This window comes from Saimiri boliviensis, chromosome 11, assembly GCF_048565385.1.
Source record: "Saimiri boliviensis isolate mSaiBol1 chromosome 11, mSaiBol1.pri, whole genome shotgun sequence".
NCBI lineage: Eukaryota > Metazoa > Chordata > Mammalia > Primates > Cebidae > Saimiri > Saimiri boliviensis.
Genome location: NC_133459.1, coordinates 102,334,182 through 102,361,408, shown reverse-complemented (window position 1 = coordinate 102,361,408; position 27,227 = coordinate 102,334,182). Strand labels below are relative to the sequence as shown.

At 44.8% G+C, this 27,227-nt stretch overlaps 1 protein-coding gene across 1 annotated transcript; it reads left to right on the top strand.

Annotated features, from left to right (window-relative positions):
* Positions 1 to 252: 252 nt before the first annotated feature.
* SARS1 (seryl-tRNA synthetase 1) lies at positions 253 to 25,807 on the top strand. Its single transcript, XM_003933398.4, has 11 exons — positions 253 to 501; positions 10,853 to 10,923; positions 15,675 to 15,755; positions 16,715 to 16,873; positions 18,296 to 18,439; positions 19,042 to 19,197; positions 22,831 to 23,052; positions 23,605 to 23,734; positions 24,012 to 24,169; positions 24,859 to 24,988; positions 25,420 to 25,807. Exons 1-11 carry the CDS (start codon positions 366 to 368, stop codon positions 25,569 to 25,571), a joined length of 1,539 nt encoding a protein of 512 aa, XP_003933447.1. The 5' UTR covers positions 253 to 365; the 3' UTR covers positions 25,572 to 25,807.
* The last annotated feature ends 1,420 nt before the right edge of the window (positions 25,808 to 27,227 follow it).

The following is a 27,227-nucleotide window of genomic DNA, read 5'->3' as shown; positions in this document are numbered from 1 at the left end:
CAGGAGGAGGAAACGGAGGCATTTGCACTTTTATGGGGCGATCACAGTCTCTGCAGAGCGGGGCAGAGCCAGGGAGAAGGAATCGGGGGTAGAGTCCCACGCCCACCCACTCTCCCCGCCCCTCCCTAAGCGGCCCCGCCGCCCACAAGCCGCTTCCGGCCGAGAGGGGGCGCCTGCGGGCCCCAGGCGCGCCTGCGCAGGGAGGGTGGGTCAGCCGGCTGCTTCCGGCCGAGCGGGCGCCTGTGAGCTCCAGCCGCGCCTGCGCAGGGAGAGCGGGTCAGCGCGCCAGCGCAGTGCCGCCGTCACGGGCTGAGTGCTGCGGCGCGATCCTCGCTTCCCAGAGTGTTGGCCCGGGAGGAAAGAAGATGGTGCTGGATCTGGATTTGTTTCGAGTGGATAAAGGAGGGGACCCAGCCCTCATCCGAGAGACGCAAGAGAAACGCTTCAAGGATCCGGGACTAGTGGACCAGCTGGTGAAGGCAGACAGCGAGTGGCGACGATGTAAGTGCCGGGACGGGCGGGTTACTCCCTTGGTCCTAAACCCAATTTTCTCTCTCAGCTCCAGCTACCGCTCCTGAGGCCACAGCTTCCACCCTTCGTCAGATCCCCTCCCAGGCGGCGGTGGCTCCGAGGTTCTCCCCATCCCCGAAAACAGCCGGGGATCCAGGGTTGTCCCCACTTTCTCCTCCACCCGGGCGGTGCGAGGTCCCTTAGGCGCGTGGTCAGTGAGGTTCGCTGCCCGTGTGCGCACGCGCATCGGGAGCTGTCAAGTCTTCCTGCCCCACGGGGTAGCCAGAGCTTGCCGGGGCGGGAGGTTGTGGGGTCGGGGCCGCTTTCCTAACACGAATCTTTGGTCGCCCCCCAGTCTTTTTCTCATCTTCAGCAAGGCCAGAGTGGTCTTCCTTTGTTTAGATAGGATCAAAGGCTCCTTCCTGAGACTGTCACTTCCGCAGCACAGTAGATTCATTCCTTCCGTAACGGAAGCATTTAGGGGCGTTGGAGGCCGCTCTTGGCCAAAATAAATGATCCTGAAGCTTTTGGGAAGGCAATCTCCCTGACCTATGGGCATACCTTTAAGAATCAGAAAAGACTTTTCCGTGGTAGATCAGACGTGAGAGGAGTAGGGAGGCAAGAAAAAGATTGTAATGACTGAGGCTTTTTAATTGCGATTTGTGGAAGTTTTCCTTTAAAGACATTGGCAGAATTGGGCTAGAACCTAGAACTGACGGATCTTGGAGTCACATCGGGCATCTTTTATGAAGCTGAAAAAAAATCATAGAACCCTCTGCCCTTCAGTCTCTGCCTGTATTAACTGGAGTGGTCACTGTTTGGGCAGATGCTGTCGAGTACATGTGATTCGATTTGTCTGATGCAATAGGTCTGCAACCGTCTGGGAGCCAGGTTGATGACAGAATATTGCAGAGGCAGCCGCTCTCCAAGAGTGTGATAGATTTCTACTAGGAAATTGATTTTCTCCTGTTGATAAGGATCTTGGGTGTCAAAAGAGTATTAGCTAAACTTGAGTTGTGTGCTGATTCTGTATGTCTTAGGCCCGCTATTGTAGTAGTTTGTTTGATTGTGAGATGCCACACTTGACCCGAAGTTTTGAGTTGCAATGGAATTTAATGTTGCCACATTCTTTGTTTAGGATAAAACTAGCCTGAGCACTGTTCTACTGAATCTGAAGTCAAGAATATCAGATTTTTGTGTCAGTCCAGCCCTTAGCCAGTGCCAAATGACTTTGAATATATTACCTAGTCTTTTGGGTGCAATGTCCATATCTGAGGAATTTGTCCCTTACCTGACAAGTAGATAGGTAGTGAGTTCTTCAGGGACAGGAATTGAGTTTTATTCCGTGAGTTCTTCAGGGACAGGGATTGAGTTTTATTCATCTGTATATCCCAGTTTTTAGGATATACATACACACATTTATACATAAAATCCCAGTACCTCCCCCTGCACCTGGTCCTTGGTAGAGCCTTGATAAAGGTTTGTTGGAGGTGTGAATATTTTCTGAGTTTAGGGCACTTTACATTCTTTATGAAAAGCAGTTTATGTAGTTTATTTTCGTTTTTAAAAAACTTAATCCCAAATGTGAAGTTGTTTCTTTTCTTTCTTTTTTTTTTTTTTTTTTTGAGATGGAATCTCTGTTGCCCAGGTTGGAGTGTGGTGGCACCATCTCGGCTCACTGCAACCTCCATTTCCTGGTTTCAAGAGATTCTTGTGCCTCAGTCTCCAAGTAGCTGGGGCTGCAGGTGCACACCACCACACCAAACTAATTTTTGTACTTTTTTTTTTTTTTTTTTTAGTGGAGATGGGGATTTCACCATGTTGGCTAGGCTGGTCTCCAACTCCTGACCTCAAGTGATCCGCCCGCATCAGCCTCCCAAAGTGCTGAGATTACAGGTGTGAGCCACCATGCCTGGCCAGTAGTTTATTTCCAGTGAATCTATTAATTGGATTCTTTTCTATTTGATAGCCCTTTCCAGTATTCCGTTTGCATCCAAATGGAGTTTATGTTTTTTCCCAAGTTCCCAACTGCCCAAGGTGGACATTGATAGATTTGTATCAAGGTTCTTTGTGTCTTTAACTTCAGATCAGAGGATAGAGTTCTTCTCTCATTGGCTTGAACAAGGGCTTATAACCAGAGCTACATTAAGAACTCAGACCAGGCTCCCTAACTGAAGACACACAGCAAGCTTCAAGTCCTCCACTACAGCGATACCAATTTGTCTTCCTGTAGACTTCCAAGGTGCCGCTAGAGTTCCTTGGAGAACACAGGAATCCAATATAACTTGGAGTCATAATACCACATTGAAACTTATAACTCTTCTAACTCCAGGGATTTCAACCGTGGTTTCTTCTTTTTTTTTTTTTGAGACGGAGTTTCACCCTTGTTACCCAGGCTGGAGTGCAATGGCGCGATCTCGGCTCACCGCAACCTCCGCCTCCTGGGTTCAGGCAATTCTCCTGCCTCAGCCTCCTGAGTAGCTGGGACTACAGGCACACGCACCACCATGCCCAGCTAATTTTTGTATTTTTAGTAGAGACGGGGTTTCACCATGTTGACCAGGATGGTCTTGATCTCTTGACCTTGTGATCCACCCGCCTCAGCCTCCCAAAGTGCTGGGATTACAGGCTTGAGCCACCGCGCCCGGCGGTTTCTTCTTTTTAATTCAGAGTAGTGTAATGACTCTACACTAGGGCATAGTTGTCTTGGCCCACTCCCAAAGCAAATAGATTTCCACGTATCTGGAAATCTACTGCAAACCACAAGAATTCTATCCTCCCTCAAAAAGTGCTATCCTGATTGGTTTTTTTTTTTTTTTTCTTTTTACTATCAATTAAAAATTGAAGTTGTTGTTTCCTCTTTTTTTTTTTTTTTTTTTTGAGACAGGGTCTCACTGTGTCACTCAGACACAATCACGGCTCACTGCAGCCTCGATCTCCCCAGGTTCAGATGGTCCTCCTGCCTTGACTTCTGAGTAGCTGAGACTACAGACACAATGCCACCATGCCTGGCTAATTTTTGTATTTTTTTGTAGAGATGGAGTTTCGCCATGTTGCCTAGGCTGGCCTCAAATTCCTGGCCTCAAGCAATCCTCCCACCTCGGTCTCCCAAAATGTTGGGATTACAGGCATGTAAAACAGGTCCTTATCATTGTTTGCCCCAGCAACTGGAATAGGAATAGCTTTCTATCTGCTTCCAATTTTACTCCCTTCTCACCAGGGCATATAATTTTCTAGAATGTAAATTAAATCATTTTACTTGCAGGCTTAAGTTTTGCAGTGACACTCATACTTTAGAGCAGCACTGTCTGATAGGAATAGAATATTAGCTACATGTGTACAGATGCTCCTTGACTCAGGATGGGTTTATGTCCCAATAAATCCATCATAAGTTGAAAATATTGTAAGCAAAAAATGCATGTATTAACTCCTAGCCTTCTGAATATCATAGCTTAGCCAGGCCTATCTTATACGTGCTCAGAACACTGACATTAACCTACAATTGAGCAAGATCATCTTACACAAACCCTATTTTATAATAAAGTGTTGAATATCTCAGGTAATTTATTACTATTTCATAAAGTTAAACCATCATAAGTTGGCGAAAGTCTGTCATTGTTAATTTGTTTGTATCCAATCTAAAAAATACAAAGAGCAACAGATAAAACTTAAAAATATATAAAATATATATATATGTATTTTTAAAAACGTGTGTGTGTGTGTGTGTGTGTGTGTGTGTGTGTGTGTGTGTTTTAGAGAGTGTCTTGTGTTCTGTTGCCCAGGCTGGAATGCAGTGGCATGATCACAGTTCATTGCAGCCTGGACCTCCTGGGTTCAAGTGGTCCTCTCACCTCAACCTCCTCAGTAGCTGGGGCCCACAGGTGTGCACCACCACACCCAACTAAATTTTTAATTTTTTGTAGAGGCAGCGTCTCACTTTGTTGCCCAGGCTGGCCTTGAACTCCTGGACTCAAGTGACCCTCCCATTTCAACCTCCCACACTGCTGGGATTACAGGTGTGAACCGCCACACCCAGTCCCCAAATTATATTTTCAACATATAATCAGAATTTTAAAATTACTAAAGCTACTGAGATTTTTTATTTTTTGTGGGGGGCGGGGGTACAAGTCCTCAAGCTCCAAAGTATGTTTTAGATTTAAAGCACATCTCAGTTCAGGTGCTCATTTCAAATTTCAAATGCTCCTAGTCTCATGGTATTAAAAGCTACTGTATTGGACAGTACAGACTTAAAGAATAAAAATCTAAATTTCTGAACACAATTTACAAAGTCCCCCATGCCTTCCTGGCCTCGCCTTCTACCACTCCCCACAAAGGGCCTCTGCTCTTTGCTCTAGCTTGTTATGCTACTCCTAGACTCTTTCACACTTCTGTGACTGTTGCCTCTTCCTGGCATGTTCCTTTTCAGGGTGTTCTGCTCCCCTTCCATCAGCCTTCATGGCCACTCAGCTGCTCCTGTAGTGCTTCCTCACTTGTTGAGTGCTCTCCTTATATTATCTTATAAATATCTTATAGCATTTATACTATTCCTGCATATACCCTTCAAAAACCAATTTTTTTTGACATATATACAGTAAAGTACACAAAGCTTAGTATACAGCTTGATAAGTTTATAAATCTGTATATACATGTGACATTCAGATCAAAATATAAGACATTTACAGCACACCAACAGATTGCCCTATGCTACCTCCCAGTCAGCCCCTCTCAAAAATGATAGTAGTCTTACCTCTGTCACCATAAATTCCTTTGCCTGATTTTGAACTGCATCTAAATGGACTTATGTAGCATATACTTTTGTATATGGCTTCTTTCTTCCAAGATTATGTCTGTAAGATTCATCCATGTTGCTAACATGTAGCAGTAGTTGGTTCTCTTCGTTGCTATGTAATAGTCCATTATGTAAATATGCCAATCAATTCTACTGGTGTATTATGCCAATCAATTCTACTGGCATATTTACGTCATGACATTTGGATAAACTGGGTTGTTACCAGTTGAGGGCATTACGAACTAGCTTCTATGAGATTCTCTTTTAAAAATTTTTTGGCCGGACGCGGTGGCTCAAGCCTGTAATCCCAGCACTTTGGGAGGCCAAGGTGGGTGGATCACGAGGTCAGGAGATCAAGACCATCCTGGCTAACATAGTGAAACCCCGTCTCTACTAAAAACACAAAAAATTAGCCAGGCATGGTGGCACATGCCTGTAGTCCTAGCTGCTCAGGAGGTTGAGGCAGGAGAATTGCATGAACCCAGGAGGTGGAGGTTGCAGGGAGCCAAGATCAAGCCACTGCACTCCAGTCTGAGCGACAGAGTGAGACTTCATCTCAAAAAAAATTTTGATGGTAAATTAACAAATTATAGTTGTATACATATTTATAGGGTACAATGTAATGTTATGAGTTATGAATACAATGTGGAATAAAAAAGCAAGCTAATTAACATATCTGTCACCTCAAATACTTATATTTTGTGATAAGAACATATATGTATTCTTTTTTTTTTTTTTTTTTTTTTTGAGACGGGGTTTCGCTCTTGTTACCCAGGCTGGAGTGCAATGGCACGATCTCGGCTCACCGCAACCTCTGCCTCCTGGATTCAAGCAATTCTCCTGCCTCAGCCTCCCTAGTAGCTGGGACTACAGGCGTGCGCCACCATGCCCAGCTAATTTTTGTATTTTTAGTAGAGATGGGGTTTCACCATGTTGACCAGGGTGGTCTCGATCTCGGCCTCCCAAAGTGCTGGGATTACAGGCTTGAGCCACCACGCCCGGCTATATATATAATTTTTTTTTTTTTTTTTCTTTTTTAAAGACGGGGTTTCACCATGTTGATCAGGCTGGTCTTGAACTCCCGACCTCAGGTGATCCGCCCACCTTGGCCTCCAAAGTGCTTGGATTACAGGCGTGAGCCACCACACCCGGCCTCATATGTGTATTCTTATATGTGTCCTTTGGTAGACATAAATACTCATTTCTGTTGGGTATGTACCAAAGAGTAGAACTGCTGGATCATAGGGTGGGCACATGTTTAGATTTATTAGATAATACCAAGTAGTTTTCCAAAGTGGTTATAATGACTGATATTCCCATCAGCAATATCTAAGAGTTCTAGTTGCTCCACATTCTTGTCAGTACTTGACATTGGCAGTCCTTTTAATTTAGCCTTTCTGGTTGATGCATAGTGGTGTCTCATTGTTATTTTAATTTGCATTTTCCTGATGACTAAAGATATTGAGCGCTTTTTCCTAAGTTGATGGCATTTGGATAGCCTATCTTGAGAAGTACCTGTTCAAGCCTTTTAACCAATTTTTATTTGTCTTTTTCTTAGTGGTTTTGTAGGAATTATTTATATAGTCTGGATAGAAGAATACCTGTGAGATAACAGATACCTGAGATCTCCCATTCTGTGGCTTGCCTTTTCATTCTTTCAGTCTTGTGATGAATAGAAGTTCCTAATTTTAGCCGGGCGCGGTGGCTCAAGCCTGTAATCCCAGCACTTTGGGAGGCCGAGGCGGGTGGATCACGAGGTCGAGAGATCGAGACCATCCTGGTCAACATGGTGAAACCCCGTCTCTACTAAAAATACAAAAAATTAGCTGGGCATGGTGGCACGTGCCTGTAATCCCAGCTACTCAGGAGGCTGAGGCAGGAGAATTGCCTGAACCCAGGAGGCGGAGGTTGCGGTGAGCCGAGATCGCGCCATTGCACTCCAGCCTGGGTAACAAGAGCGAAACTCCGCCTCAAAAAAAAAAAAAAAAAAAAAGAAGTTCCTAATTTTAATGAAGTCTAATTTATTAACTTTTCTTCTGTGATTTATCTATTGTGTATTGGAAACACAATACACAAATCACAGAATTTGTATTCTGTTTTGGAAATCATGTTATGTCTTAACCACCAGAAGAGATTCTCCACTTTTTTTTTTTTTTGTAAAAATTTTCTTTCTTTACCTTTCACATTTAGGTATAAGGTTTATTTAATACTAATTGTGGTGTATTATGTGAGATAGATCAATTTTTTTTTTAATGTGGAGGGTCAATTGCTCATGATAAAAATGCAACAAACTAAAAATAGAAGGGAGCTTCTTAATCTGATAGTAGGTACTTATAGAAAAACCCATAGCGAACATTTTCCTTGATGAAATATTGAAAGCTTTCCTCTTGAGGTTAGGAACAAGATAAGCATGTCTGTTATCACCTCTTCTAATCAACATTATGCCAGAGGTTCCAGGCAGTATGAATTGGGCAAGAAACAGAAATAAAAGCTTGAAATGGAAGAAACTGTCATTATTTGCAGATCACTTGTGTATGCAGAATCTGAACTATTAAAATTAAATAACTTTAACAAAATCACTGGATACAATACACAGAATCAAAGGTACTTCTATATACAAATAACAGTTTAGAAACATCAGGTACATAGAGATATACCTAATAAATAACATTTAAGACTCATACACTGAAAACTATAAAACATTGCTGAGAGAAATTAAAAATAGTGAAGGGATATACTATATTCCTTGATTGAAACATTCAGCATTGTTACAATATTCAGTTTGTTTGTTTGTTTTTCTTTTCTGATATAGTCTTGCTGTATCACCCAGGCTGGAGTACAGTGGAGTGATCTCGGCTCACTGCAGCCTCCGCCTCCTGGTATCAAGCGATCCTCCTACCTCCCAGCTAGCTGGGACTACAGGCACATGCCACCATGCCCAGCTAATTTATTTTTATTTATTTATTTATTTATTTTTGTAGAGACAGGGTTTTGTAGAGACTGCCACATTGCCCAGGCTGGTCTCAAATTCCTGGGCTCAAGCAATCCACTCACCTCAGCCTCCCAAAGTGCTGGAATAACAGGCATGAGCCACCGTGCTCTGCTTTCTTTTTTTTTTTTTAATGCTCCCAATACCTACTGTGGTGCCTTGCAAATAGGAAGGAATCTCAAAATAATTATAAATTTACAGGAAGTTGCAAAAATAATAGTGAAGTCTTGTTTTCCCCATTGATAACATCTTACATAACTAGTACAATACTAAAACCAAGAAATTGACATTGCTGCAATCCACAAACCATATTCATATTTTGCCAGTTTTACACCTGCGTGTGTTGTTCTGTGGGGTGATCTTATGTATAAATTTGTGTAAACACTGCCACACTCAAGTTACAGAACTGTTTCGTCATCACAAAGATCCTTCTTGCTATCTTCTTGTAGTCCATTCCTTTTGCCCTCCATCTCACCCCTAGCAACAACTAATCTATTATCTATCTCTATAATTTTATCAATGTTAATAAGTGAGAAAATAGTGATATCATTTTGCATTGAAGTTTCATTAAAGAGATATCAAAGAGAGGGCCGGGCGCGGTGGCTCAAGCCTGTAATCCCGGCACTTTGGGAGGCCGAGGCGGGTGGATCACGAGGTCAAGAGATCGAGACCATCCTGGTCAACATGGTGAAACCCCGTCTCTACTAAAAATACAAAAAATTAGCTGGGCATGGTGGCGCGTGCCTGTAATTCCAGCTACTCAGGAGGCTGAGGCAGGAGAATTGCCTGAACCCAGGAGGCGGAGGTTGCGGTGAGCCGAGATCGTGCCATTGCACTCCAGCCTGGGTAACAAGAGCGAAACTCCGTCTCAAAAAAACAAAAAAAAGAGATATCAAAGAAAAAAGCTTATTGGTAAACCCTTAAAGAATAGCTCTGTTAGTGCTATCTCATTTCTTGTCATCAATTTTGCCTCTTAAAATCTTGAGTTTGGCTGGATTCGGTGGCTCACACCTGTAATCCTAGCACATCTTGGGTAGATTGCTTGAGTCCAAGAGTTTGACACCAACTTGGGCAACACAGCAAAATCCCATCTCTACGAAAATAAAAATTAAAAAATAGCTGGGTGTGGTGGTACAGATCGATAGTCCCAGCTGCCTGGGAGGCTGAGGTGGGAGGAGGCAGAGGCTGCTGTAAGCTGAGATTGTGGGACTGCACTCCAGCCTAGGTGACAGAGTGAGACCCTGTCTCAAAAAAACAAAAGCTTGGCCGGGCGTGGTGGCTCAAGCCTGTAATCCCAGCATTTTGGGAGGCTGAGGCGGGTGGATCACGAGGTCAAGAGATCAAGACCATCCTGGTCAACGTGGTGAAACCCCATCTCTACTAAAAATACAAAAAATTAGCTGGGCATGGTGGCACGTGCATGTAATCCCAGCTGCTCAGGAGGCTGAGGCAGGAGAATTGCCTGAACCCAGGAGTCGGAGGTTGCGGTGAGCTGAAATCGCACCATTGCACTCCAGCCTGGGTAACAAAAGTGAAACTCCGTCTCAAAACAAAAACAAAAACAAAAACAAAAACACCAAAAGCTTAAGTGCTTGAGTTTTACCATATTGCCCCTAATGTTTAGATTCAAGAGGTCCCACTTTTAGTAATCAGAGTTAGACTGATGATCCATGATACCAATGTATTAATTTGGGCCAATATGTTGACTAGTTAGTGCACTGCCTTCCCCCCAAACGAAACCAAATTATAAGAGACTAAATTATTCTCAAGGCTGCCAGATAAGCATTATATCAAAGCAAAAGGATAACATCAGCCATTTCTAGTATGGAGAGATAGCAGTCATGACTGTACTCTTTATAGATTGCTGTGCGTAGCACTTAGTTTCCTTAAATGAGTTTTAAGATAATTGGGCAGGTTAGTTACTTGAATATCTTCCAAGTTTTTCGGATGTGTTACTCTATAGCGGTGTCATACAGGTTATGATACTTTTTAATTTTAACCTCAGAATGGTCTTTTTCTTGTCACCAAATGCTGGGACACTATTACAGTCACCATTGTATGCCAACTAAATTTCAGGCTCTAAAGCTCTAAGATTAGGCCCAGAGTGGTGGCTCATGCCTGTAATCCCAGCACTTTGGGAGACCGAGGCGGGTGGATCACATGAGGTCAGGAGTTCGAGACCAGCCTGGCCAACATGGCGAAATCCTGTCTCTATGAAAAACACAAAAATTAGCTGATGTGGTAGCAGACACCTGTACTCCTAGCTCCTCAGGAGGCTGAGGCAGGAGAATCGCTTGAACCGGGGAGGCGGAGGTTGCAGTGAGCCCGGATCACACAACTGCATTCCAGCCTGGGCAACGTGAGCAAGACTCTGTCTCAAAAAAAAAAAAAAAAAAAAAAAAAAGCTCTAAGATTTTATAACTTCATCAGGCAGATCCTTCAACTCTGCCGGCATTTAGGGCATTTAGGCCTTAACCTGAGATCAGTATTAAGAAGTCATGATCAGGAGAAGGGAGTATCTTAATTATGGGCATTTGGTATATTCTTGGATTCTTTATTCCTAGGTAGATTTCGGGCAGACAACTTGAACAAACTGAAGAACCTATGCAGCAAGACTATCGGAGAGAAGATGAAGGTAAGAGAACTGAGAAACAGCCATGAGAGCTTGAACGGAGATACCTGATCTTGCTCTTAGCTAGTGTTCACAGAAGTTCTAACTCAGTGTTGAAGTCTACAAGATGCTTAATTTCTGTAGGGGAAATACTATTTTAAAAAGAAAGGGAGGCAGGGAACTTAGGGGGGCTTTCAAATACTTTACCCCAAGTCTGTCTTCTGTGTTCAGTTAAGATTCTTATCTCAGCCGGGCGCGGTGGCTCAAGCCTGTAATCCCAGCACTTTGGGAGGCCGAGACGGGTGGATCACGAGGTCGAGAGATCGAGACCATCCTGGTCAACATGGTGAAACCCCGTCTCTACTAAAAATACAAAAAATTAGCTGGGCGTGGTGGCGCGTGCCTGTAATCCCAGCTACTTAGGAGGCTGAGGCAGGAGAATTGCCTGAACCCAGGAAGCGGAGGTTGCAGTGAGCCGAGATTGCGCCATTGCACTCCAGCCTGGGTAACAAGAGCGAAACTCCGTCTCAAAAAAAAAAAAAAAAAAGATTCTTATCTCACTAACTGTTGTCTATTCTGTTCTTACGTTAGGAATATAAATTCCACCAGTCATCTTTTCCAGGCTCAACCTGTGGTGCCAGAAAGGATTTCTTATGGCAGATTTCAGATTTTCCATCTCAGTATAGTCATGCTCCATGATGAAAACAGTACAGATTCAGAGTTCAAATCTTGCTAAGTTATGTGACTTTTAGGCAATTTTATGTCTAAGCCTCAGTTTTCTCATCTATAAAATGATGATACTAACACACCTATAGAATGGAATTGTTAGAACCTTTTTTTAAATTTAAATGCCAAACAATGGTTATGGATAGAATTAAATTTCTTTTAAATGTAGAAAACTGGGCACAATGTCTAGAACATGTAGTTGTTCAGTAATTGTGAGTTAAAATGAATGCCAAGTAATGTTACTGGCCTTCATCCAAAAAAATCCTTCTATGCTTGAAAAATACTAAGTTTCAGCTTAGCTCTTGCTTTGGTATCTAGAATAGTTCATGTTTTTTTAACATTTCTTCAAAAATAACCTGTTTAGCCTCTCAATCATACTACATTACATATTATAGCTGGTGTGGTAGCTCACGCCTATAATCCCAGCACTTCGGGAGGCCAAGGTGGGCAAATTGCTTGAGCTCAGGAATTCAAGACCAGCCTGGGCAACATGGTGAAACCCCGTCTCTACAAAAGTAAAATAAAATAATTAGCCAGGCATGGTAGCCCACGCCTGTGGTTCAGGAGGCTGAGGTGGGAGGATCACTTGAGCCCAGGAGGTAAAAGTTGCAGTGAACCAGGATTATGCTACTGAACTCCAGCTTGGGTTTCCAGCGAAACCTGTCTCCTCCCCCCCACCAAAACCCAATAAATTAAGTGAACTTTACAATCTAGATCACTTTTAAGTTGTAAACCTCAAAACAACAACAACAAAAATTATAAAACTTTGGAACCTACACCAGTAAAGAGCATAAAAAGATTGCCTTGGGATTCTGGCACCTTCCACTTGACTTCATGATAGTCTGCATCTTTCTCTGACAACATTTTGTTACACTTTCAGCATATAACACTTTTAGCTGTGAAAAGTGATATTGATAATCATGCAGTTTCTTTCTGTGGGACTTAATTATTGTCATGAGAGAGGCCCCATAATTATGTTAATTCCCATGTATACTCCTCCCTGGATGTTCTTTGGGATCTATGTACAGTTAGTGCCAGCTGGGTATTTTTTGTAGCAAGAAGATGGGATTGTGAGTGTCATCATTTACAATAACATTCTTAGATCTGATTTTGTTGCTAGCCATGCAGAGAGTGTTCACTCCCGCTGCCATTGAAATGATAATAGTGCTTTCATTTGTAGAGCTCGAAAACATTCAGATACTTTCACAGACATCTCACTTTGGTTTTGATCCTTACTGCAAATAGAACATGGAGTGCAGATAGTACATTTATCAGCCCTATTTAAAGGGTAAGGGAATAAATAGTCTTAGGAAATTATAAAGAGCTTATTTAAAATCATACTGTAACTTAGTTTGCAGAGTCAAACCTTGAGCTCAGAACTTGAATTTGCTGCTCTGGGGGACTATCAAATAGCAAGGGAGCCTGGTAACATATGCTCACTCTACATATGATGCCATTGCAAAAATCTTGAGATATTCGTCAATTTTCTTCCTACTTCTGTAGTCTGTGTTTGTTCATATGTAGACTCATTCTGATAGCTTCAGATTTTTCCAAGCTTTTTTCTTTTTTTTAAGACAAAGTCCCATTTTGTTGCCTATGCTGGAGTGCAGTGGGACAGTCATGGCTTTCTCAACCTCCTGGGCTTCAGTAGCCCTCCTGCCTCAGCCTCCCTAGTAGCATGCCACCACACTCAGCTAATTTTTTTTGTAAGGACAGAGTTTCCCTATGTTGCCACTGGACCTGGCCAGATTTTTCCAACTTCTTTTTTTTTTTTTTTTTTTTTTTGAGACGGAGTTTCACTCTTGTTACCCAGGCTGGAGTGCAATGGCGCGATCTCGGCTCACCGCAACCTCCGCCTCCTGGGTTCAAGCAATTCTCCTGCCTCAGCCTCCTGAGTAGCTGGGATGACAGGCACGCGCCACCATGCCCAGCTAATTTTTTGTATTTTTAGTAGAGATGGGGTTTTACCATGGTGACCAGGATGGTCTTGATCTCTCGACCTTGTGATCCGCCCGCCTCGGCCTCCCAAAGTGCTGGGATTACAGGCGTGAGCCACCGCGCCCGGCCTTTTCCAACTTCTTAAGATGATTTTGCTCTGAGTCACTGAAGGGTGTGAGTGGAGTTATGGTTAGAATTTTGACTGCATGAGAATGTGTAATGAACCTAAAGGATTTCCATGCTTTACATTTAAAAGATTTAGTCCTTTTGGTCTTTCTTTTCTTTGAGACAATGTCTTACTTTATTGCCCAGGCTGGAGTGCAGTGGCATGATCATAGTTCACTGGAGCCTCCAACTCCTTGACTCAAGCAATCCTCCCACCTCAGCCTCTCAAGTAACTAGGACTATAGGCACATGCCACTGTGCCTGGCTGATTTTTTTAAAAGTCACCCAGGCTAGAGTGCAGTGGCACAATCATAGCTCACCACAGCCACTAATTCTTGGGCTCAAGCAATCTCCCACTGCGGCCTCCCAAGTACCTGAAACTACAGGTGCACTCCACTATGCCTGCATGGTGGCTCACACCTGTAATCCCAGCACTTTGGGAGGCCGAGGAGGGCGGATCATGAGGTCAAGAGATCGAGACCATCCTGGTTAACATGGTGAAACCCCATCTGTGCTAAAAAAAATACAAAAATTAGCTGTGTGTGGTGGCGTGCGCCTGTAGTCCCAGCTACTCGGGAGGCTGAGGCAGGAGAATTGGTTGAACCCAGGAGGTGGAGATTGCAGTGAGCTGAGGTTGTGCCAGTGCACTCCTGCCTGGGGCCTGGCCACAGAGCAAGACTCTGTCTCAAATGAAAAAAAAATAAAAATAAAAAATAAATTAAAAAAATTTTTTTTTGATATGGAGTCTCACTCTGCTGCTGCCCAGGTTGGTCTTGACCTCCTGGGATAAAGTGATCCTCCCACCTCAGCCTATGATATAGCTGTTGCAAACCATAGCACCAGGCTATACTTTGTTTTATTTATACTTACAAAGCAAATGCTAAATATTTGTTGTTGAGGTATCATGTATCTTAGTATAATGGCCTTTGACTAACTTTCTTTAACTCTTTTTAATTTAAGAATTTAACTCCTTAAGTTGTCTCCTAAAATTCACCTCGTTTTGTGCAAGGATTACAAACGATAATTTAGCAGAATTACCATACAGAAGGATGAAAAGAGAAACTAGAGAGAATGAAATCCAGCCTTGGTTACATCCCTGCCATTTTGTCAAATGGCATTGATTGTTCTAAACTTAGTTCCAGATTCTGCGACTTCTTGTTTTCCCCGGCTGTCTGATATTTCATCATTCCATTCATCTTTCCCCCTTAGCCTCAATGCTGGAATTGTTGGTAGGTAGGGCGGTTGCGGTGGCTCACACTTTTAACCCCAGCACTTTGGGAGGCTAAGGTGGGGGATCACTTGAGGCCAGGAGTTTGAGACCAGCCTGGCCAACGTGGTGAAACCCTGTCTCTATTAAAAATACAAAAAAACAAATTAGCCAGATGTGGTGGCGCACTGCTATATCCCAGATACTTGGGAGGCTGAGGCAGGAGAATCGCTTGCATCCAGGAGGCAGAGGTTGCAGTGAGCTGAGAGCATGCCACTGCACTCCAGTCTGGGTGACAGAGTGAGACTCCATAAAACAAGAAAAGAATCCACACTCGGGTGTGTCTGCTCCAGGGCCTGCTCCTGAGCACTACACTGTCTCTCCAGCGCTTATAGCTCATGAGCATTTCAAATAAATTCTCTTCTGATTCCTATGATGATCTATGTACAGGGAATGCCATTTTTCTTCTCATGTTCTTCAGGATGTTAATTCTCTGACCCAGACAGATTAATTGATTTTACGATCAAAAAGCTATTAAGTGGCAGCACAGGGACTTGAAACTTTGACTTCTGGCCTCTGGTGTACTAATTTTTCTTCTACATGTTGAATCTTTTAGAAAAATATATGTAAGAAGTTCTGTGATTCCTTTATACAATATGTTAATTTGGTGTGCACTTTATAAAACAACGCCAGAGATTTTCTTTTATTTAGTCGTGTCGGTTTTTTTTTCTTCCTGCAGAAAAAAGAGCCAGTGGGAGATGATGACTCCATCCCGGAGAATGTCCTGAATTTCGATGACCTTACTGCAGACACTTTAGCTGTAAGTTATAGTCCTTTTTTAAGTTAGAATCTCTGCTATTTTGTCTTAATTTATTCCTAGACAGCAAGTGCTCACACTCTGCGCTACACAGCATTGTGACATCCTTTAATTTCGGCTGCTGGGAAATGTCCCCACCCATTCTTGTTATATTCTAAACTTGAGTATTAGCAGAGATGGAGACAGATGGAGTGGGAGAGTCAAGGGTAGGAAGAACAGAAAAAGGAAAAGAACTCTGATGGTTATATAACTCCATTTTCTACCCTTGGTTTCACAAAGGCAAGAAACTTCAGTTGACTGTAATACAGTAAATATTCAATACGCTGGGCAAGAGCAGTAATTTTTTAATTTTTTAGTCAATGAACCCTTTTTTGAAACCCTTAACATACAGTAAGAACATAAACCAAAAAAGCAAAGTTGCTGCGCTTGAAGGGCTGGGGTTGGGGGCCTGAGCCTGCCTGGTCCACTGCTAAGGGCTCACCTCAAAGAACTAAGAGCACACTTTGGAACACTTGCTATACAAAATGTAAAATACGCTTCAGACAAATCTCTTACTCCTAATACACTTATAATTTTCCTAGAGAACAGTTAAATGCCGCACATCAACAGAGTGCTAAATTGGTTCAGTCAACAAAATCAGAAAGTGGAAATTAAGGGAAGGTTCTCTTAAGAGAGCGACAGTACTAAAATTCCTGAGATGTAAGGGAACAGTAGGAGTGGCCAGAACTGTCCATCTCTGCCTGAAGCACCCCCAAAGAAAAATGCCGATGGATTTGTAGGGCAAGACCATATATCCGTGTGTGAAATAAATCTCAGTGCTTCAAAAGTCTTCGTTTCCAGTTTTTAAAATGCTACCACAAGGGCTGTTCTTAGAGCACAACAGGGTTAGGGCAACACAATCTTATTCCTGTGCTGTCCTTGCCTCACTGTCCTGCTTACGGGCCTGGCCTGTTCATCTACAGAACCTGAAAGTCTCACAAATCAAAAAAGTCCGACTCCTCATTGACGAAGCCATCCTGAAGTGCGATGCTGAGCGGATAAAGCTGGAAGCAGAGCGGTTTGAGAACCTTCGAGAGATCGGGAACCTTCTGCACCCTTCTGTGCCCATCAGTAACGACGAGGTAGGAGGCTGTGCCGCAGCAGGAGGCTGCCTCACATCGCTGCCATCTCTGCTGAGGCGGGGACGGGAGGAGACGTGTGGAATGTGGAACGCTGGCACTCCCTGTCAGAAGTAGGTTCTTTGTATAGTCCCTCTGTCCACCAATTGAGAATTGCAGGAGTCAGATCCTTGTCTGATTGGGAAGTAGCAGAGACAGCAGGTAGGAGGAGACTGCTGGCCCAGAAATCTCTTCTAAATAGGGCTGCTGTCCTCCACTGTGTTGCCCGTGGTAGCAGGCGCCTCGTGGGAGGGATCTGCTAAATCAACCTAACCCCCTCACCCACACCCCGCTGGGAAGCTGCAGGTTGAAGGGAAATCTGCATGATAAAAGTTTCCTGCCGAGCGGGAGCTTCCCCTGCACAAAGCTGCTCTGAGCCCAGCCTTTGTTCCCTGACACCCCAGCCGAAGCAGGGCCCATCTGTGCCTCTTTCATTCATTCCCTGGTGAACATTAAACTCACTGCAGGCTGGGGTAGGCCGGAGGCTGCAGAGCACAGACCTTGAGCAGACTCAGGAGGTCAGGGCCCTGAGTCCGCCCTCCTGTGGCCCTGGAGCCAATGAGAGCATGGAAAAAAAAAAATCTACATTCTCCTCTGCACCCCAGGCAATGTCAGTTGTCTGGGAAGGGTTGTCCTTGTGCAGGATTTGAGGGGTAATTTAAAAGAGTAAAAAACAAACAAATAAACAAACAAAAAAACCTGAGCGAATACTATAGAACTCTTGGAAAATTATCATTCCCAGTTTTATGGCTAGAATTACTTCTCTTTTTTTTCTTTTTCTTTTTTTAAGCAGTGAGATCTAAGTTTATTATGGCTAGAATTACTTCTCAAACTTTGTAAGTTATTACTTGTCCATTGAGTAGCAAGTTGCCTTCTCTAGTTATGATACATAGTAGTGTTTGAGTTAAGCAATGGCTTCACAAAGCTAAGTTGTTCTTGGAATAAAGTTGGAAAGATGGGGGTTGTAAAATTAAGAAATCATATATCAGGCTTGGCACGGTGGCTCACCCCTGTAATCCCAGCACTTTGAGACGCCTAGGCACGCAGATCGCTTGAGCCCAGGAGTTAGAGACCAGCCTGGGCAACATGGCAAAACCCTGTCTCTACAAAAAATACAAAAATGAGCCGAGCATAGTGTCGCACGGCTGTAGTCCCAGTGAGGCTGAAGTGGGAGGATCATTGGAGCCTGGAAGGTTGAGGCTGCAGTGAGCCAAGATTATGCCACTGTACACCAGCCTGGGTGACAGAATAAGACCCTGTCTACACACACACACACACACACACACACACACACACACACACACATACACAAACACACACACAATTTAATTTAAAAATAATAAAATCAGATGTCATGTATCTTTTTTTCTTGGTCTGTTTCCTTAGGATGCGGACAACAAAGTAGAGAGGATTTGGGGTGATTGTTCTGTCAGGAAGAAGTACTCTCATGTGGACCTGGTGGTGATGGTAGATGGCTTTGAAGGCGAAAAGGGGGCCGTGGTGGCTGGGAGTCGAGGGTACTTCTTGAAGGTAAGAGCTGGGAACCAGTGGGGATAGAATTATAAAGAAGAAACAAAAAGATTTTTTTTTTTTTTTTGGTGGAGAAACATAACCTACTTCCTACTTAAAGAGGCCCACAGATCTACCAGTTGTACTCGCCTTTCTGCAAACGTATTGGCAATTAGATGCACTTCTCTTTCTAAAGCAAGAGAGGGCTTATCAGGATTCCATAGAACAAAAGCCACTAAGTGGTCCTCCATAATGAATGTGTTTTGCTGACTGAATCAGAACAGTCTCTGCCTTTAAGTAGCTCAGTATAATTGGACAGTCAGACAAGTAACAAAGAATCAAAATCCACTGTCATAAGCACTGTGGTTTGTGTAGGCCCAAAGTGCTTTGAGAGCATAAAGAGAATTCTCTTAAAAGCATGCCTGGATGATATACGCTGTTATTTGCTTCAGTGTTTGGAATGAATCTCAAAGTTCAGAATGTCAGTTGTTGTGGTCTGTGGTCTTTTTTGGCCTCCTGTGTGCCCCTGGATAGTCCTGTTCTCTTGCCCCAGAGTGTCAGTTCTAGCTGAACATGGTGGTAACAGGACCCAATCACACAGTACTGTGTCTCTGCTCCTCTAGGGGGTCCTGGTGTTCCTGGAACAGGCTCTCATTCAGTATGCCCTTCGCACCTTGGGAAGTCGGGGCTACACTCCCATTTATACCCCCTTTTTCATGAGGAAAGAGGTCATGCAGGAGGTGGCACAGCTCAGCCAGTTTGATGAAGAACTTTATAAGGTGAGTAGCCCGGGGCACGTGGCAGACTGACTTCTTTAGTTATGTCGCTTAACTTCAGTGATGCAGAGTGGCGCTGTCCAAGAGAACTTGCTGCGATGATGGAAACATTGTCTGTCTGTGACTCTTGAGCATTTAAAATGTGGGTGGTACAACTGAGGAAGTACATTTTTAATTTTAATTAATTTTAACTTAAACACGTAGCTAATGACTACCATATTAGACAGTGCAGGTGCAGAGCCTCTTTTACCTTTCCCTGGGTAATCTGTATGATGTCTCTAAATCATGAGCTTAGAAAAGAAGCATGAGCTTAGAAAAGAAGCCCATTCAGGCCGGGCACAGTGACTCACACCTGTAATCCCAGCACTTTGGGAGGCCAGGGCAGGCAGGTCACAAGGTCAGGAGATGGAGACCATCCTGGCCAACATGGTGAAACTCCATCTCTACTAAAATACAAAAAATTAGCCAGGCGTAGAGGTGCACACCTGTAGTCGCAGCTATTCAGGAGGCTGAGGCAGGGGAATCACTTGAACCCAGGAGGCAAAGATTGCAGTGAGCTGAGATCATGCCACTACACTCCAGCCTGGCAACAGAGGGAGACTCCGTCTCAAAAAAAAAAAAAAAAAGAAAAGAAGCCCATTATTGGGGGCTTGGACAAAAGGAAATTACAGTAATGGCACTGATCTCCTAGCCCACTTCTCATATTCTCCCATTCCAAACCCCAGACTGGAAGCTTCCACAGGGTGAGACATAACTTGCCTTGGGATGGAGGTGGCTTCCAGTGTGTGGCCCCTTCTCAACTATGGACCATGTCAGGGAGAGACAGACAATTCAAGTCAAGGTTCAAAAGGTCATTGTGATCAACTGGCCCTAATACCAATAATAACACTCTACTCTGTGTTGAGCACCAAGATTTCTAGCATGTCTCTGCTAACAGCTGTCTATCAGCAGTGTCTACTATTTATCTGTCCCTCCCTTTCAACTCTGTCAGAAATAGGGACTTAGTTCTTCTTTTTACATTTTTTTTTCTTTTTTTTTCTTTTTTTTATTGCATTTTAGGTTTTGGGGTACATGTGATGAACATGCAAGATTGTTGCATAGGTACACACATGGCAGTGTGCTTTGCTGCCTTCCGTCCCCTCACCTGTATCTGTCATTTCTCCCCATGCTATCTCTTCCCACCTCCCCACCCCCCTTTTTTTTTTTTTAAAGAGGTTTCACCATGTTGGTCAGGCTGGTCTTGAACTCCCGACCTCAGGTGATCCACCCGCCTTGGCCTCCTAGAGTGCTAGGATTACAGGCATGAGCCACCACGCCCGGCAGGACTTAGTTCTTACTGGCTTATTTCCTCTCCAGACAGTGGAGGAAGAGTTAGACAACTGCTGTTGGGCTCATCTAATTTATATAGGGAGATAGTTCAATAATTAGAACAATCTTTCCATTGGTTCTGTTGATGAGATCAAAGTTAAGTTTTCATTCAAGACGCACTGGGAAACAAAATGCTGTCTCTAAACCCTGAGCATTAGTATAAACTTGACTTCCTCCCTCCCTTCTTTTAATGAAACGAGGAATGTGTTTATCGACTAAAACCTGTTTTGCCTTTTCTTTCTTTTTTCAATTTCAACCCCTAAGATTAGATAATCACTAACAGAACATTGGAAATGTCCACTGCACAAGAATACAAAAAAAAAAAAAATACTAAAAAAAAATTAAGTTAAAAAAAAAAAAAAAGAAATGTCCACTGAAGGTAACCAACCTTAGGGAGAAACATACATGGAGTATTAAGGAAACTATTAGGTAGCCGGTGCTCCCCGAGTCCTGCATTCTCCATCTCTTATCTCCAGATGCTTCTTGGACCCACAGGCAGGAAGAATCACAGGTTTCAATAGTGAAGAATTTGGTTGGCACTACCTCAGTCGTGGCTGGGCATGGTGGCTCACGCCTGTAATCCTAGCACTTCGGAAGGGTGAGGCAGGTGGATCATGAGGTCAGGAGTTCAAGACCAGCCTGGCCAAGATAGTGAAACCCTGTCTCTCCTAAAAATAGAAAAATTAGCCAGGTGTGGTGGCAGGCACCTGTAATCACAGCTACTCAGGAGACTGAAGCAGAGAATTGCTTGAACCCAGGAGGTGGAGGTTGCAGTGAGCCAAGATCATATCACTGTGCTCCAGCCTGGGCAGCAAAGTGAGACTCCGTATCATAAAAACAAACCTCGGTTCTGTAAGAATGAATATAGCGCTACCCAATAGAACTTTCTGCACTGTTGGAAATGTTCTAAGTCTGCATGATCCAACATGGCAGCCATCAGCCACATGTGACTTCAGCACTGAAAATTTGGCTGATGCAACTGAGGAATTAAATTTTAATTTTAATTTAATTTGTTTTTATTATTTTTTAAAAATTAATTTCTTAGCTGGGCGCGGTGGCTCACGCCTGTAATCCCAGCACTTTGGGAGGCTGAGGCGGGTAGATCACGAGGTCAAGAGATCGAGACCATCCTGGTCAACATAGTGAAACCCCGTCTCTACTAAAAATACAAAAAATTAGCTGGGCATGGTGGCACGTGTCTGTAATCCCAGCTACTCAGGAGGCTGAGGCAGGAGAATTGCCTGAACCCAGGAGGCGGAGGTTGCGGTGAGCCGAGATCGCGCCATTGCACTCCAGCCTGGGTAATAAGAGCGAAACTCCATCTCAAAAAAAAAAAAAAAAAAAAAATTAATTTCTTATATAGAGACAGGGTCTCACTGTATTGCCCAGACTGATCTCAAACTCCTGGGCTCAAGCAATCCACCTGTCTCAGCCTTCCAAAGTGTTGGGATTACAGATGTGAGCCACTGCGCCGGGTCCAATTTAATTTAATTTAAATAGTCATATGTGGCCGGCTATACCATATTAGGCCACACAGCCCTAGAGCTTTCCTATGTTGTATGTGAATGACCCAACAAGTGGCTAAATTTCTTCTGCCAGGTAGCAAGGTAGTATTCCAAGCCTCTAAACACTGACTGACCCAAAGGAACCTTTCTTCCTTCCTTTTTTTTTTTTTAATTAAAATACTGCCACATGACAGAAAATTTAGAAGTGGCAGGGGGAATTACCTGCTTTTCCATGACCCACTGGGAAGCATTAGATGACCTAATGTAACAACTGTCATCTTAAAATACTCATTTTGAGATTTTTTTTCCATACATATATTTTCTCATACTTAGAATTGCCATGTACGTAAATTGCCTTTTTACTTAGCATTATTTTTTAGTTTTATTTTTGTTTATGTATTTATTTTTGGAGACAGAGTCTAACTCTGTTGCCCACGGTGGAGTGCAGTGGCACAATCTTGGCTCACTGTAACCTCCGCCTCCCAGGTTCAAGTGATTTTCATGCCTCAGCCTCCCGAGCAGCTGGGATTACAGGTGTGTGCTACCATACCTGGCTAATTTTTGTATTTTTAGTAGAGACAGTATTTCACCATGTTGGCCAGGCTGGTCTTGAACTCCTGACCTCACATGATCTGCTCGCTTCGGCCTCCCAAAGTGCTGGGATTACAGGCTGGAGCCACTGCGCCCGGCCTTGTGGTTTCTTATTCTAGCCAAGGTCCTCCACACTCTTCCTCTTAACTGGCGTAGGTCCTTCCTCCCATAGGTGATCGGCAAAGGCAGTGAGAAGGCTGATGACAACTCCTATGATGAGAAGTACCTGATTGCCACCTCAGAGCAGCCCATTGCGGCCCTGCACCGGGATGAGTGGCTCCGGCCAGAGGACCTGCCCATCAAGTATGCTGGTCTGTCCACCTGCTTCCGCCAGGAGGTGGGCTCCCATGGCCGTGACACCCGTGGCATCTTCAGAGTCCATCAGTTTGAGAAGGTGAGTAGATGCGTCAGGGTAAGGAATAGAACTTTCTCTCTAGGCTGGTTGGACGAGAGACAGGATCTGTGCTGCTGAGGCCCAGCCTGGCTCCAGCTTCTCCTCTCAGTGCTTCCATCTGTGTTTCTGGGGAAATGCATGGTGGAGTGGCTTGGAATATGGACTCTGAAACCAGGCTGCGGCTCTACCCCTTACCAGCTGTGTAATGTTGGGCAAAATGCCTAAGCCCCCAGTGCTCCGTTTCTGCCTTTGTGCGAGGAGGAAAACTGTAACAGTGCCTGCTCACCAGGCCTCTTGGGAGGTTGTGGCCTCTTGTGAGGATTATCCCGGTCAGTAGACATAAAGCACATAGAATAGTGGCTGGCGTGCACATGGGAAGCTCGTGCCAGAAGTATTTGCTCTTGTTGTGGTCCAGTCCCAGTTGCTGGGGTCCCAGCTTTGCCTGCCTCCCAATGGTGTGGAAATGGGCCTTCACTGTAAGGATAATCTCCTGCTTCAGTCCTTTATTCAACCTATACTGCTATCACCCTCTCCTTGGGTCCCTCTCTGCAGATTGAACAGTTTGTGTACTCATCACCCCATGACAACAAGTCCTGGGAGATGTTTGAAGAGATGATTACCACCGCAGAGGAGTTCTACCAGTCCCTGGGGATTCCTTACCACATTGTGAACATTGTCTCAGGTATGGGACTCTTTCTCAGCCTCCCTTTCCTGCATCCCACAGACCCCACCCTCCCCTGAGCCCCCACACAGAGAAACAGCTCACAATTCAAGTCATGGCTCACATTAATGAAAATATTACACTCTTCTCACTTGGGAGTATTTGGTGATAAGAATATCTGGATGTGATTTCACTTCTGGAGACAGGACATGAATTAAAGAATTCTTCAGGCTTGCTAAAGGTTAGCCTTCTGAAATACCATCCCTCCTTCATGAGCTGGAGGGGTTTTTCCTTTCAGGTTCTTTGAATCACGCTGCCAGTAAGAAGCTTGACCTGGAGGCCTGGTTTCCGGGCTCGGGAGCCTTTCGTGAGTTGGTCTCCTGTTCTAATTGCACGGATTACCAGGCTCGCCGGCTTCGAATCCGATACGGGCAAACCAAGAAGATGATGGACAAGGTACGTGGCCCCCAGGGAGGTGGGAAGCAGAGCCTTCAGTACACAGCCCGTCCGTCTTACTTCTCAGCCTTTGGGGTGCATTGGTCCCCAGCATCATGGGAAAATCTGAGCTCCTCAATCTAGACCAAAAAGGGAATCTGAAAATGCCTTCTGAGTCAGGACTAAGTTCTTTTTGAGCCAGAAACCTGAATCTAGCTCTCTTCTGTAAGGTAATTCTAGCTTTTCTCTTTCTGGCTTTGTTTTTCTTAACTCCAGAGAAAGAATAATCTCCATTTATCTACACAGAACAAGTTGGAGGCTTCCCACTTCTCACCCAAGAAGGTCTGGGTTGTAAGCTCTCTCTTCAAACCCAATTTGCAGGCCCTACTCTTAAGTCAGGGGCTTGACAGGGGTGAAAAGGAGAGGCCACGGTGGTAGTTTCTTCCTTCCCTCAAAGGGCCCAACCCCTCAAAATATCAGAACCAACCATGTGTCACTCATGGAGACAGGAGGGATCTTTCTGCAGTTACCTAATAGGCAGTAAACACCAAATAATTCAGGTTTGGAAAAAAGTCGCTAAGGGGTAGAACCCATCATTTTGATCTGACAGTTGTGGTTGGGGAAGTCTCGTTGAATGGATGGTTCTTGGCCATCAGTAAGACCAGCTGAGAGTTGAGCCTGACTTTCCCTCCCGGACCCTGTCTTCCCAGGTGGAGTTTGTCCATATGCTCAATGCTACCATGTGCGCCACTACCCGCACCATCTGCGCCATCCTGGAGAACTACCAGACAGAGAAGGGCATCACTGTGCCTGAGAAACTGAAGGAGTTCATGCCACCAGGTAAAACTCCCAGCTCAGCTCATCGTCATCCTCATTTCTGTCTTCACACTCCTCTAAGTAGCAGGCCACTTTCAGAAGGTACCAGGTTTTTGGGCAGCCCCCTGGCACCAAGCAGCCTGAAAGTGCCCCAGCCCAGAAGCTAAGAAGGTACCAGGTTTTTTTGTTCAGACACAGCCCCTGAAACTCTGTCTGCCCTCCAGGGCTGGGCAGGGCAGGGCAGGGGGCCTGGTTGAGAAAGTAGCCAGTGCAGGTATGATACTGAAATGCTGCTAAAATTCAGGCTAGGGAAGAGAAGAATAAAGGAACCCGGTGCCTATCAAAGGGACCCCTCGGTTCAAAGGGATCATTGTCTTGGTGAATTCTCCCCGGAGGTCTTAGGGCTTTGACTCCCTGAGAAACAATAGGTCATTTGGTTGGCTCTTCCCTCCCAGGACTGCAAGAACTGATCCCCTTTGTGAAGCCTGCGCCCATTGACCAGGAGCCATCAAAGAAGCAGAAGAAGCAACACGAGGGCAGTAAAAAGAAAGCAAGAGACGTCACCCTGGAAAACCGGCTGCAGAACATGGAGGTCACCGACGCCTGAACATTCCTGCCTCCCTGTTTGCCAGGCTTTCATTTCTGTCTGCCGAGATCTCAGAGCCTGCCCAAGAGCGGGGAAGCCAAGCACCCATTCATCGCCCTGCCCCCATCTGACTATGTAGCTAAGAGGGGAACCGTGCCACGTACCGCACGCATGTTCCTGTCTCCTCGCATGGGCGTAGGAACCCATCACTGATGACTGATGAAACCATGTAATAAAGCATCTCTGGGGAGGGCTTAGGACTGTTCCTCAGTCGTCTTCCTGGGGCTTGAACCCCGCCTCTGACGGTTCTCCCAGATACTTCTGCTTTTCCTTCCCAATTAGGCTGCTCCCTCTAGTTAGCAACTCACAGAGCCTTGAAACAGGTAGGTGAAGGGACGGGTATACTTAGAAGAGGCTCAAGGGGAAGGCGGAAAATGGAGTCTGAAACACACAAGCTTGCAGGGCAAGGGCCAGGATCCTCCTTTACAAATATGTTCCTGCTTGAAATCATGGGGTAGGACTAGCTTAGAGACAAGAACTGATGTTAAAAAAAAAGCCTCTTAGCACTTCTGTTCCCTACGAAGGGTTCCATGGAAAGGAGGAGGCTGTATTTAATCCAGAAGAAGCCCTAGCTTCTATTCCTAGCACAGCTCGGGGACTTAATAATGGCAGTTTCTCTCTTCACAGCCCCATCCCCACATGGGGAGACCAACTAACTGCATAGCATCTTGCTGCCGCGACTCCAAAGGACGGAGATAGCCAGCAGAGCAGAAGGGAGGAGAAGAGTGTTGCAGTCCCTTCCCTGGAGCTCCCACTCTTGCGCTAATAGCCAGTTCCTTTCTCAGGGGAAGGTGATATTTAGGCTCTTTATTTACCTGCTGCCTTTCATCTGCAATCTACAAACCCTTTACTCTAATAACAGCTTCTGTTTAGTGCCTCTCTCCTGGGAGGTTAAAATACTCCCTGTAGATGATCTCTTTTATCTTTGTGATGGTCCCAGAAGGTAGGGTGGGGACATGATTGTATGATTATGCCTGTTCCATCCTTTCGAAGACAGAAATGCTAGGACGGTAAGGGGGATGAGGCAACGTGGCCTGGTGAGGTTGGGAGTCCCGACTCCTCGGCAGTGCTCTATGTTTTTTTGGGAGGGTGAGAGCTGAAATGTGAATTGGACCGTCACTTAGGAGCCTTTATTCTCACCTCAGCTTCCTTAGCCCCTGAGCAGCAACTTCCCTGGGCCTGCTGGAGCGCAGTACCAAGGAAAGGGGTCACGTGCTCCACTTTCCACTGGGGGCTTTGGATTGATCCTATTAATCTTGCTACTGGAAACCCTGTCAAAATTGGGCTGGGTGTGTGAAAGGGTGACACAGTGGCTTTCTTGCCTTGCCTGGCCATGCCAGCCGGTGGCCCACAGGCAGGCCGAAGCAGCCTGCCTGGGCTATAGCTCGCTGCCCCCAGCTCTGAGATAACAAAGCTGGGGCAAGGGCATAAAGAGCAAGCTGCTCCTATTTGTAATTCAGAAGGACCAGAAACTCACATTGCTGTGGCCCCAACTATTTGGTTTGAAGAAATGCAGCTTACACAGTGAGCAGGAGGCTAGTTTTGCCCCACCCTCTACCCCATTCCAGAAACCCACTGGGAACTCTCCCATGGCCCTGGACACTCCGGCTCTGCCTT